General features: G+C 50.9%; 1 protein-coding gene across 1 annotated transcript in view; it reads right to left on the bottom strand.

Moving 5' to 3' along the window:
• CEP128 (centrosomal protein 128) overlaps positions 1–13,977 on the bottom strand; it is a 231,396-nt gene that overhangs the window by 157,513 nt on the left and 59,906 nt on the right. Inside the window, exons 7-8 of the mRNA XM_075330946.1 lie at positions 5,200–5,272; positions 4,352–4,468 (exon numbers count right to left, since the gene is read on the bottom strand). Of these exons, the coding sequence (XP_075187061.1) occupies positions 4,352–4,468; positions 5,200–5,272 (190 nt within the window). The remainder of the gene's footprint in view (positions 1–4,351; positions 4,469–5,199; positions 5,273–13,977) is intronic.

Genomic DNA, 13,977 nt, shown 5'->3' on the forward strand with positions numbered 1-13,977 from the left:
ATCAGTCTGTGTACGGCAGGTGAGGAACGATACAAAAACGAGCGAGGAACAGACCCACGGAGAGGTGGAAGTGATCAGTCTGTGTACGGCAGGTGAGGAACGATACAAAAACGAGCGAGGAACGGACCCACGGAGAGGTGGCAGTGATCAGTCTGTGTACGACAGGTGAGGAACGATACAAAACGAGCGAGGAGCGGACTCACGGAGAGGTGGCAGTGATCAGTCTGTGTACGGCAGGTGAGGAACCAGACAAAAACGAGCGAGGAACGGACCCACGGAGAGGTGGCAGTGATCAGTCTGTGTACGACAGGTGAGGAACAATACAAAAACGAGCGAGGAGCGGACTCACGGAGAGGTGGCAGTGATCAGTCTGTGTACGGCAGGTGAGGAACGATACAAAAACGAGCGAGGAACGGACCCACGGAGAGGTGGCAGTGATCAGTCTGTGTACGGCAGGTGAGGAACGATACAAAACGAGCGAGGAGCGGACTCACGGAGAGGTGGCAGTGATCAGTCTGTGTACGGCAGGTGAGGAACCAGACAAAAACGAGCGAGGAACGGACCCACGGAGAGGTGGCAGTGATCAGTCTGTGTACGACAGGTGAGGAACAATACAAAAACGAGCGAGGAGCGGACTCACGGAGAGGTGGCAGTGATCAGTCTGTGTACGGCAGGTGAGGAACGATACAAAAACGAGCGAGGAACGGACCCACGGAGAGGTGGCAGTGATCAGTCTGTGTACGACAGGTGAGGAACGATACAAAACGAACGAGGAACGGACTCACGGAGAGGTGGCAGTGATCAGTCTGTGTACGGCAGGTGAGGAACAATACAAAACGAGCGAGGAACGGACCCACGGAGAGGTGGCAGTGATCAGTCTGTGTACGGCAGGTGAGGAACGATACAAAACGAGCGAGGAGCGGACTCACGGAGAGGTGGCAGTGATCAGTCTGTGTACGGCAGGTGAGGAACAATACAAAACGAGCGAGGAACAGACCCACGGAGAGGTGGCAGTGATCAGTCTGTGTACGGCAGGTGAGGAACGATACAAAACGAGCGAGGAGCGGACTCACGGAGAGGTGGCAGTGATCAGTCTGTGTACGACAAGTGAGGAACCAGACAAAAACGAGCGAGGAACGGACCCACGGAGAGGTGGCAGTGATCAGTCTGTGTACGACAGGTGAGGAACAATACAAAAACGAGCGAGGAGCAGACTCACGGAGAGGTGGCAGTGATCAGTCTGTGTACGGCAGGTGAGGAACGAGACAAAAACGAGCGAGGAACGGACCCACGGAGAGGTGGCAGTGATCAGTCTGTGTACGACAGGTGAGGAACGAGACAAAAACGAGCGAGGAACGGACCCACGGAGAGGTGGCAGTGATCAGTCTGTGTGCGGCAGGTGAGCGAGGAACGATACAATGTATCCAGAGTGACAAATGTGACCGACAACTGGTGGGCTGCTGCGTGGGTGTGAGGGGCCGCACACCTCACAGGACGGAGGGCTGAAGGGTGACACCCGCTCACAATGTCCTCAGACACCGGACAGCTTTCACTATAAGGAGATTTCCTGACCAAAACATAACGGGCATCTCACACACTGCTTCTATATAGGCGATGAGGCTTCTCTATAGGCGATGAGGCTTCTCTATAGGCGATGAGGCTTCTCTATAGGCGATGAGGCTTCTCTATAGGCGATGAGGCTTCTCTATAGGCGATGAGGCGGCTTCTATATAGGCGATGAGGCTTCTTCTATATATGCGATGAGGCTTCTCTATAGGCGATGAGGCGGCTTCTCTATAGGCGATGAGGCTTCTCTATAGGCGATGAGGCTTCTATAAAGGCGATGAGGCTTCTATAAAGGCGATGAGGCTTCTATAAAGGCGATGAGGCTTCTCTATAGGCGATGAGGCTTCTCTATAGGCGATGAGGCTTCTCTATAGGCGATGAGGCTTCTCTATAGGCGATGAGGCTTCTCTATAGGCGATGAGGCTTCTCTATAGGCGATGAGGCTTCTCTATAGGCGATGAGGCTTCTTTATAGGCGATGAGGCTTCTCTATAGGCGATGAGGCTTCTCTATAGGGGATGAGGCTTCTCTATAGGCGATGAGGCTTCTCTATAGGCGATGAGGCTTCTCTATAGGCGATGAGGCTTCTCTATAGGCGATGAGGCTTCTCTATAGGCGATGAGGCGGCTTCTATATAGGCGATGAGGCTTCTCTATAGGTGATGAGGCTTCTCTATAGGCGATGAGGCCTCTCTATAGGCGATGAGGCTTCTCTATAGGCGATGAGGGGCCGACGTCAGTGGCTGACACTCACTCATTAAATATAAAATAAGCATTTTGGTTAAAAGGGAATCTATCAGCAGGTTTTGCTCCCCACCTGCGAACAGCATAATGTAGACCCTGATTCCAGCGATGTGTCACTTACTGATATGTCTGCTGTCTCCTCTGCTGCAGATCTAGCAGTTATACAGAGCTCAGCAATATGCTGGACTACCTGCAGCACGCCAAGCAGTCCTGTAATGATAATCTCCTGCTGATTAACCAGTGATTTTATCAAAATTCCACTAAGCAGCCCAGTAAGTGACACATCACTGGAATCAAGGTCTCTGCCCCTATGTTATGCTGCTCTTAGATTAGGTGGTAAAAATCTGGTGACAGATTCCCTTTAAAACCTTGGGGTCTGATCAACTTTATACCCACGTGTTAGGATGCCGTAAGCAACGCGGGGCAGATTTATCAATGCTGCAATGTTCAATCACTGGAAACATCCTGGACAGAAAACTGGTCCAAGTAGTCTGATAACCCGGCATCTTTCTTGTTCATTCTACAGTACTACACATTACAGAACTATCAGCAGAACCATCGCTCGATCGAAAGCGATCTCCCCCGACCCCCGCCCCCCACACACAGGAACACTAGGCTCAACTGTTTGTGTTCTCTAACAGAATGCCGCTTCCAGAAGCCTCCGAGCCCCTCTGTCTCATATCCCAGGTTCCTCGGAGCCACCCCTCCTTCTTCTCGCGCCTCAGAGCCCCTCCTCCTATGGCTCCTCAGAGACCCTCCTCCTCCTATGGCTCCTCAGAACCCCTCCTCTTGCTCCTCAGAGCTCCCCCTCTTCCCCCTGGCTCCTCAGAGCCCCTCCTCCTCCACCTGGCTCCTCAGAGCCCCTCCTCCTCTTCCCCCTGGCTCCTCAGAGACCCTCCTCCTCTTCCCCCTGGCTCCTCAGAGCCCCTCCTCCTCTTCCCCCTGGCTCCTCAGAGCCCCTCTTCCTCCTATGGCTCTTCAGAGCCCCTAATCCTCCTCCTGGCTCCTCTGAGCCCCTCGTCCTGGATCTTCAAAGCCACTCCTCCTCCTATTACTCCTCGGAGCACCTGCGCGGTGACTGCACTGAACAAAGAAGAGCGATGACGTGTGAGACGTTCCATAAAATGACACCAACGGGACGTACACCGACCCAATACACAAGGCTCAGACTCACCTCCTGCAGATACACAAGGCTCAGACACCCCTCCTGCAGAAGAGCAGACACCCAATACACAAGGCTCAGGCTCCCCTCCTGCAGAAGAGCAGACACCCAATACACAAGGCTCAGACACCCCTCCTGCAGAAGAGCAGCCACCCAATACACAAGGCTCAGACTCACCTCCTGCAGATGAGCAGACACCCAATACGCAAGGCTCAGACACCCCTCCTGCAGATACACAAGGCTCAGACACCCCTCCTGCAGAAGAGCAGACACCCAATACACAAGGCTCAGGCTCCCCTCCTGCAGATGAGCAGACACCCAATACACAAGGCTCAGACTCACCTCCTGCAGATGAGCAGACACCCAATACACAAGGCTCAGACTCCCCTCCTGCAGATGAGCAGACACCCAATACATAAGGCTCAGACTCACCTCCTGCAGATGAGCAGACACCCAATACATAAGGCTCAGACTCACCTCCTGCAGATGAGCAGACACCCAATACACAAGGCTCAGACTCACCTCCTGCAGCTGAGCAGACACCCAATACACAAGGCTCAGACACCCCTCCTGCAGCTGAGCAGACACCCAATACACAAGGCTCAGACACCCCTCCTGCAGAAGAGCAGACACCCAATACACAAGGCTCAGACTCCCCTCCTGCAGCTGAGCAGACACCCAATACACAAGGCTCAGACACCCCTCCTGCAGATGAGCAGACACCCAATACACAAGGCTCAGACACCCCTCCTGCAGCTGAGCAGACACCCAATACACAGGCTCAGACACCCCTCCTGCAGAAGAGCAGACACCCAATACACAAGGCTCAGACACCCCTCCTGCAGCTGAGCAGACACCCAATACACAAGGCTCAGACTCACCTCCTGCAGATGAGCAGACACGTGACCTAAGTGATCCTGACGTCTCTCTGTTTGCTGCCGCTCTGTTCTCATCTCTTGCTCCAGTTGCTGCAGACGCCTTTCCACTCGCTCTGAAACCTGACAATATAGAGAAGGTCAGCCTTGGAGCGGTGATAATGGCGCTAGGGGGAAAAAAGCCAGTAATCTGTGAACACGGTAAAGACAGCAGACTGGCACAAAATAGAAGTCTGCGGAAGGAAAGTTGGAAAAATTAAGCTTCCTATAAGCTTTGCATCAAACGCTGATGGCAACAAGAGCATGACATAGGAGGAACTGCCAATTATGATTGGTCAGTATCATACAGTTGAAAAAGTCCTTGCACCCAGTGAAAATTGGCTGATAACACCCACCTTGATTTAAAAATAAATACTCATTAGGTGCCAAGTAATTTTATAGATCTGAAACGAAGAGGTGAAATAAAATCAAAATGTATTCCCGCTGTGCAGCCGCTATTCACAATGTGTATCCCGCTCAACGTGAAATATTTGCTGCAACGTCCTCTCTAAAAAGCAGCAGCTCCGGTGTGCGATCAGATTATACCCGCACGACAACATGAAATAGTGCGGAGGTGACATGAACTCGATGGGAGTTATGACTGATAATGAGGCTCCAGTGAAGGACAACGCACACTTTTCGGAGCCGTTTTTGCTACATAAAAGCAATAAGAAAAGCAGATGCGACTGATCACTGTCAGCAGTGCAATAATCAGTCCTGTAAGAGTCACAGCGGGGGTGATGGAGACACGGAGGATAACCGTCAGCTCACGTCATTACCTCTCCGGTCACAGAGGACACAGTCCTGACACTCACCGTCTCCTGCTGCTGGGCTTCATCAAGGCGCGCGTTTAATTCCTGAAGGACTTTCTTAGTTTCTGCTTCGGTTCTATGAAAAGATGTGGAGTGAAGAGCATTGTCTCAGGTTTTATCAGGGTTTATTGAAGATGAATCACAGGATACACATTCACAACATTTCCAGGCTTTCTGTCCATGAGCGAAGATATGGTCACAATCGCATCCATGACACAAATGCAGAGTTAGTCGCACGGTGACAGGACCCGATGATCTGAGGGGGAGGATGAAAGGGAAAAATCGCACGACCATTGAGGAACCACTGCTCCAAGCAAGGAGAACTGAGGATTATTTGTCAACGCGTTTATGAGAATCAATCTCCTGCCATCAGGACACATAAAGTCACATGTAGCAACGTGTTGGTTGATTGTTGGCCTGATAAAGAAAATTGATTCTCAGAAACGCGTTGACCAAAAAATACAAAATCACCATTTTACCATCCTTGGATCAGTGGTTCCTCAGCCGCAGTTTTTCCCTTTTATCTCCGGTTCAGACGGTCACCTCCAGAGGCTGCGACAGCTGTTACATGGGTCACTAGTAATTGTGACTCTCATAGCTACAAAACAAATAGAAATAACTTGAAGGGGAGTATATATATGTATATATATTGCACAAACCATCAAAAAAAAACAACAAACAAACTATTTTTATTAGATTAATTTAAAATCTGGTATCCAAAAAACAACAATAAATATTTTGGGTAAAGTGCTCAAATATTTTTTGGTAGGGATTGGGCCAATAGCCTTCTTTCTTCCCCTACCTAACCGCGGAGGTTGGCACCCTAAGGTTGTGAAATGGCACCCCCACTCAGCGACGGCTTGCCCTTCTTCCCCTGCACTGGTCTAAGCGTGCAGCTAATCTGGGGATTCCAGGAGAGCTGGGATTACCTCTGCAGAAATACCCACATCACAGCTATTGATTCTTCAAAAAGGGAGTCAAACACCAAACCCAAAGGAGCAGTGAAAATCAGCAGTGAAAATCACTGAGTATTTTGTTTCATGTCCCCTGAATATTAGTGTTATAAGGGACTTTTTCGTTGTCTGATTTTGGAGAATATATAAAGAAAAATCTTAATTACTTACCGGTAATGGGATTTTCAGAAGCGAGAGATAGGTTCCGCCCACATCAGGACAGGAAACCCACTGATAAAAAGGCAGTACCTCTCCTCCACATCAGTAGGTTTACAGAGCCAGAGAGGACCAACAAAACAAACAAAAATGTTAATCACACCACCACCAAAGGAATACACCATTAACTCTAACACTCCCCGAAGGGTGCCCATAACCAGTGAATAGGGGGGGAACTAAGGGTGCTGTCATGGGCTTCTGAAAATCCCATTACCGGTAAGTAATTAAGATTTTTCCCTTTCGCCCATGACAGCACCACCTGAGAGATTCTAGAGACCAATCACCTTAGGGAGGGACCACCGCCTGTAATACCCGTCTACCAAGAAGGGTCGGCCGTGGAGGACAAGTCAAGTCTATAGTGACAGAAAAAGGTAGAAGAAGAGGACCAAGTGGCGGCCCTGCATATATGATCAATAGACACCTCTGCCCGCTCAGCCCAAGTAGTAGAAAGTGACCCAGGGGAAAGGCCCTAATCTGCAGGGGAACTGGCACCCCCTTAGCTGAGTAGGTCAGCGACATAGCATCCCGGGCCCACCTAGCCAAGGAGCTTGTAGATACGTTCTAGGGAAAGTCCGGGGCTGTAAAATAACAAAAACAGGGCCTGAGATTCTCGCAATTCCCTGGTCCTATCTAAGTAGGTTATAAGGGCAAGTCTTACATCCAAGCTATGGAGCCTGTCCACTTTGTCATTGGAAGGAGGGTCACAATGGAAGGCAGTATGAATTCCTGGGACCTGTGAAGGGCTTGACCACTTCAGGCTATGAGGGATTTGTACGCAATACCACCCTATCGAACAAAATTTGGGTATATGGATGGACAATGGAGAGCGCCTGTAGGTCACGCGGACGTCAAGCAATGAGTAGTACCACCTTCAGGGTCTTGGAGGGAACATCTGAAAGGGGCTCAATGGGGTGTCTATAAGGGCATCAAGGACAAGATTTAATCTCAGGGAGGCATGCGAGGAGAAGGGACAGGAGTCGCCCTAGCACAGGATTTAATGAACCTGCTAATCCATCTATTCTCTGATGTTATGTTTATAGAGGGCTCCTAGGGCCAAAACTTGTACCTTTAAGGTGCTAGTGGATAAGTTCAATCCAACCCTTACTGAAGGATTTCCAGGATGGCCGGGAAGAGAGGGGGACCCTTGATCTGTGCTCAGGAAACTTGCTGGATTTTTCACCAGACCCTTCCCTAAATACCAGTGGCGACCGTCTTCCTACTTTTAAGGAGAGTTTTACTAAATTCTCAGGAGAATCCCTGTACTAGGAGCAGCCGCCTTTCAAATGCCACGCTGTCAAGTGGAGGGTAGGAGCCTTGGGTTGGCACATTGGTCCCTGGACTAGTTGGTCTGTCCTGTCTGGCAGTATCAAAGGGTCTGATATTGCCAGTCTTTGGAGCCAACAGAACCAGGCTCTTTTTGGCCAGAAGTGAGCTATGAGGATAATGAGGGCCTCATCTTCCCGAACCTTCCTGAGCATTGCCTGAAGAAGAACCAGGGGTGGAAAGGCATATAGAAGACCCTGTGACCAGGGGATCGGCATTGCATCTATTGTCATGGGATGATCCCTGGCTGATTTTATTGCAGTTAGTTCACTGAAGTTTGAGGACTGAGTCCTCACATGATCGTCCCATAGTCCTTGTAGCAGGTGAGTTCTCAGGTCAGCTCCCCAGTCTAAGTGACCTGCATCTGTTGGGATGATATCCGTGATGTTGGGATAGCCGGACACCCCTGCGGACAATACAGTTAAGTCCTGCCACCAGGACAGAGAAAGCAACACCTTTGGATCCAAGCGGAGTCTCATATCCAAGAAGCCTCCTGACTGTTACTGTCAGACCAGGACCTCCATCTGAAGGGATCTCATATCTATCTGAGCCCAAGGAACCGTGGGGTGCAGGATGTGAGGGTCCCCACAAGAGACATAGCCTGTCTGAGGGTCATGACTGGTTTTTCAATCGCCAAGGTGACCAGGGATTGACTTCAGTATCTGCTCCTCCAGGAGAAAAGACTTCTGAGCGACTGAATCCAGGATCAGCCCCAAGAAAGACCGACACTGTTGAGGTTTGTGTTCTAGATTTTTTCTGATTTATGATCCACCCTAAGTGCTCTAGGATGGAGATCACTATTCTTTTCTCTCCCTGTCATATAGATGTTACAATAAAATACCCCCGAGGGGGCGACTTCAGCTGTAATGTCAGCCCTTTTGCAATGATCTGTAGAATCCACGGGCTGGAGGAAACAGTCTCAAGGAAGAGGGAGAGCCTCCACCCCACTGGGATGGTGGAGTCATTGAAGGCCTCGTGGCTTGGTAGAGGATGATGGATCAAACATAATCCTGAGGACCTCTTCCGTCTATCCTTCCAGGAGTTCTGGTCTCTGGGAGGCTCCTTATGGAAAATTGCTTCCTCCGAAACGGACGGCTACGAAGGAATGGAGTTCTTACAGCTGGAAATCCTTGTTTATTGTTTGCCGCTTTGGACAGAAGGTCATCCAGTTGTGATCCAAACAAAAAGTCTCCTTCACAAGGTATCCTGCATAGTCTGTTCCTGGACTGTACGTCTCCCTTCCAGCATTTCAACTAGAGGGCCCTTCTGGCTGAATTGGAAAGAGCTGCTACCTTTGCAGATAATTTGAGCGAGTCGATGGAAGCATCCGCTAGAAGTCTGCCGCCCCCTGTATACGTGGAAATGAGGAAATAATGTCCTTACTAGACACGGTACCCTTAAGTTAGTCTTCTAATTGTTGGACCCAGACCATTATGGACCTTGTTACACATGTACCTGCCACCGCCGGGCGAAGAGCTCCCGCTGCAGCCTTCCAGGTACCACGGACCTGCAATCCAGGCCTCCAACATGAGGTCTTGTGTGGATTCAGGAGCTTTATCATCCACCAGCCCCATGGTGGAGTGGACAGCTTCCACTAGGGGTGTCACCTCAGAGGATGGGAAGCATAGTCTGCCGTCCACGTCTGAGGAAGATGAGGAGTCCAAGGCTGAGGAAGAGGCAGGTGACAATTTTCTGGAACCCTGTTCAGAGCCGCCTGATTTATCTGAAGTTCCCCCATCTTTCCTAGTGGATTATGTGTTTCCCTGACTTCAGCACGAATAACATCTCTCAACTCAGCCTCGAGGCCTGGTGCTTCCAGACATAAGCCAAACCAAAGAGTAAGAGATGCAGTTTCCTTCTACTAAGATGACCCCCTTTTTCCCAGCTTGTATGGCTGAGAACAGAGAACAATAGATGTTAGTTTCCATATTACAATAGTTTGTTACCTAGCCTGTTAAGGTTGACAATAGTGGATGTGGTTCCCCCATATTATAACAGCCTTTTCTTGGTTAGTAATAGCTGACAACAGAGAATAAAAGCAGTAGTTCTCCCACATTATAACAGTTATTCTATGACTTGTAACATTGACAACAAGGGATAATAGTTGCCGCCTCTCTATACCAATAACAGTTGTGTATAAAGGCTGACAACAGAGAACAATAGAAGCAGTCTTTTCTGGTGCTGAGGGATTCGCTTATTTACACTTTACAACATCTGGAATGATATAATTATAAACTATGTATCTTTGATCACACCTAGAGTGTCACACTGGTATACTAAGGGGTGCTTCACACACAGCGAGCTCACTGCCGAGATCGCTGCTGAGTCACGCTTTTTGTGACGCAGCAGTGACCTCATTAGCGATCTCGCTGTGTGTGACACTGGATCTGGCCCCTGCTGCGAGATCGCTGCTCGTTACACACAGCCCTGGTTCGTTTTCTTCAAAGGCGCTCTCCCACTGTGACACACAGATCGCTGTGTGTGACAGCGAGAGAGCGACAAATGAAGCGAGCAGGGAGCAGGAGCCGGCGTCTGACAGCTGAGGTAAGCTGTAACCAAGATAAACATCGGGTAACCAAGGTGGTTACCCGATATTTACCTTAGTTACCAGCCTCCACAGCTCTCACACTGCCTGTGCTGCCGGCTCTCAGCACATGTAGCTGCTGTACACATCGGGTTAATTAACCCGATGTGTACTGTAGCTAGGAGAGCAACGAGCCAGCGCTCAGTGTGCGCAGCTCCCTGCTCCCTGCACACACAGCTAAGCGGTGTGCGCTGGTAACTAATGTAAACATCGGGTAACCATACCCGATGTTTACCTTAGTTACCAGTGTCCGCAGCTCCAGACGCCGGCTCCGTGCAAGCGCAGCGTCGCTTGCACGTTGCTGCTGGCTGGGGGCTGTTCACTGGTCGCTGGTGAGATCTGCCTGTTTGACAGCTCACCAGCGACCATGTAGCGATGCAGCAGCGATCCTGACCAGGTCAGATCGCTGGTCGGATCGCTGCTGCATCACTAAAGTGTGAAGGTACCCTAAGCTTTTTGTGGTAACATTATGTGTGTGTTTTTGTTTGTTTTTTTAACAGTGCTTTGAGTTGCTTTGGGATTTTTTGGCCAGGAACCACCTGATCCACATAGCACAATCTGGACCAGAACTGAGAATCACAAGTGATACAACAGTCCAAGCCTCCCAATACAGGCAGGGTTACAGGCGCACCACAACACCCAGCATATAGCCAGGGTTACAGGCGCACCACAACACCCAGCATATAGCCAGGGTTACAGGCGCACCACAACACCCAGCATATAGCCAGGGTTACAGGCGCACCACAACACTCAGCATATAGCTAGGGTTACAGGCGCACCACAACACCCAGCATATATCCAGGGTTACAGGCGCACCACAACACCCAGCATATAGCCAGCATATAGCCAGGGTTACAGGCGCACCACAACACCCAGCATATAGCCAGGGTTACAGGCGCACCACAACACCCAGCATATAGCCAGGGTTACAGGCGCACCACAACACCCAGCATATAGCCAGGGTTACAGGCGCACCACAACACCCAACATATAGCCAGGGTTACAGGCGCACCACAACACCCAGCATATAGCCAGGGTTACAGGCGCACCACAACACCCAGCATATAGCCAGGGTTACAGGCGCACCACAACACCCAGCATTTAGCCAGGGTTACAGGCGCACCACAACACCCAGCATATAGCCAGGGTTACAGGCGCACCACAACACCCAGCATATAGCCAGGGTTACAGGCGCACCACAACACCCAGCATATAGCCAGGGTTACAGGCTCACCACAACACTCAGCATATAGCTAGGGTTACAGGCGCACCACAACACCCAGCATATAGCCAGGGTTACAGGCGCACCACAACACCCAGCATATAGCCAGGGTTACAGGCGCACCACAACACCCAGCATATAGCCAGGGTTACAGGCGCACCACAACACTCAGCATATAGCTAGGGTTACAGGCGCACCACAACACCCAGCATATAGCCAGGGTTACAGGCGCACCACAACACCCAGCATATAGCCAGGGTTACAGGCGCACCACAACACCCAGCATATAGCCAGGGTTACAGGCGCACCACAACACCCAGCATATAGCCAGGGTTACAGGCGCACCACAACACCCAGCATATAGCCAGGGTTACAGGCGCACCACAACACTCAGCATATAGCCAGGGTTACAGGCGCACCACAACACTCAGCATATAGCCAGGGTTACAGGCGCACCACAACACCCAGCATATAGCCAGGGTTACAGGCGCACCACAACACCCAGCATATAGCCAGGGTTACAGGCGCACCACAACACCCAGCATATAGCCAGGGTTACAGGCGCACCACAACACCCAGCATATAGCCAGGGTTACAGGCGCACCACAACACCCAGCATATAGCCAGGGTTACAGGCGCACCACAACACCCAGCATATAGCCAGGGTTACAGGCGCACCACAACACCCAGCATATAGCCAGGGTTACAGGCGCACCACAACACTCAGCATATAGCCAGGGTTACAGGCGCACCACAACACCCAGCATATAGCCAGGGTTACAGGCGCACCACAACACCCAGCATATAGCCAGGGTTACAGGCGCACCACAACACCCAGCATATAGCCAGGGTTACAGGCGCACCACAACACCCAACATATAGCCAGGGTTACAGGCGCACCACAACACCCAACATATAGCCAGGGTTACAGGCGCACCACAACACCCAGCATATAGCCAGGGTTACAGGCGCACCACAACACCCAGCATATAGCCAGGGTTACAGGCGCACCACAACACCCAGCATATAGCCAGGGTTACAGGCGCACCACAACACTCAGCATATAGCTAGGGTTACAGGCGCACCACAACACCCAGCATATAGCCAGGGTTACAGGCGCACCACAACACCCAGCATATAGCCAGGGTTACAGGCGCACCACAACACCCAGCATATAGCCAGGGTTACAGGCGCACCACAACACCCAGCATATAGCCAGGGTTACAGGCGCACCACAACACTCAGCATATAGCCAGGGTTACAGGCGCACCACAACACTCAGAATATAGCCATTGTTACAGGCGCACCACAACACTCAGCATATAGCCAGGGTTACAGGCGCACCACAACACTCAGCATATAGCTAGGGTTACAGGCTCACCACAACACTCAGCATATAGCTAGGGTTACAGGCGCACCAGAACACTCAGCATATAGCCAGGGTTACAGGCTCACCACAACACTCAGCATATAGCTAGGGTTACAGGCTAACCACAACACTCAGCATATAGCTAGGGTTACAGGCTCACCACAACACTCAGCATATAGCTAGGGTTACAGGCGCACCACAACACCCAGCATATAGCTAGGGTTACAGGCGCACCACAACACTCAGCATATAGCCAGGGTTACAGGCGCACCACAACACTCAGCATATAGCCAGGGTTACAGGCGCACCACAACACTCAGCATATAGCCAGGGTTACAGGCGCACCACAACACTCAGAATATAGCCAGGGTTACAGGCGCACCACAACACTCAGAATATAGCCATTGTTACAGGCGCACCACAACACTCAGCATATAGCCAGGGTTACAGGCGCACCACAACACTCAGCATATAGCCAGGGTTACAGGCGCACCACAACACTCAGCATATAGCCAGGGTTACAGGCGCACCAAAACACTCAGCATATAGCCAGGGTTACAGGCGCACCACAACACTCAGCATATAGCCAGGGTTACAGGCGCACCACAACACTCAGCATATAGCTAGGGTTACAGGCGCACCACAACACTTAGCATATAGCCAGGGTTACAGGCGCACCACAACAGCCAGCATATAGCCAGGGTTACAGGCGCACCACAACACCTAGCATATAGCCAGGGTTACAGGCTCACCACAACACTCAGCATATAGCTAGGGTTACAGGCGCACCACAACACCCAGCATATAGCCAGGGTTACAGGCGCACCACAACACTCAGCATATAGCCAGGGTTACAGGCGCACCACAACACTCAGCATATAGCCAGGGTTACAGGCGCACCACAACACTCAGCATATAGCTAGGGTTACAGGCGCACCACAACACTTAGCATATAGCCAGGGTTACAGGCGCACCACAACAGCCAGCATATAGCCAGGGTTACAGGCGCACCACAACACTCAGCAGCCTCTTTTTTTTTTGCTCTGTCTTGTCTTAAATGAACTATCAGTCTACAACAGATATTCTCACTTGGACACTGATTCCCTGAGACAAG

This window comes from Anomaloglossus baeobatrachus, chromosome 12 (genome assembly GCF_048569485.1).
Source record: "Anomaloglossus baeobatrachus isolate aAnoBae1 chromosome 12, aAnoBae1.hap1, whole genome shotgun sequence".
In the NCBI taxonomy this organism is placed as follows: domain Eukaryota; kingdom Metazoa; phylum Chordata; class Amphibia; order Anura; family Aromobatidae; genus Anomaloglossus; species Anomaloglossus baeobatrachus.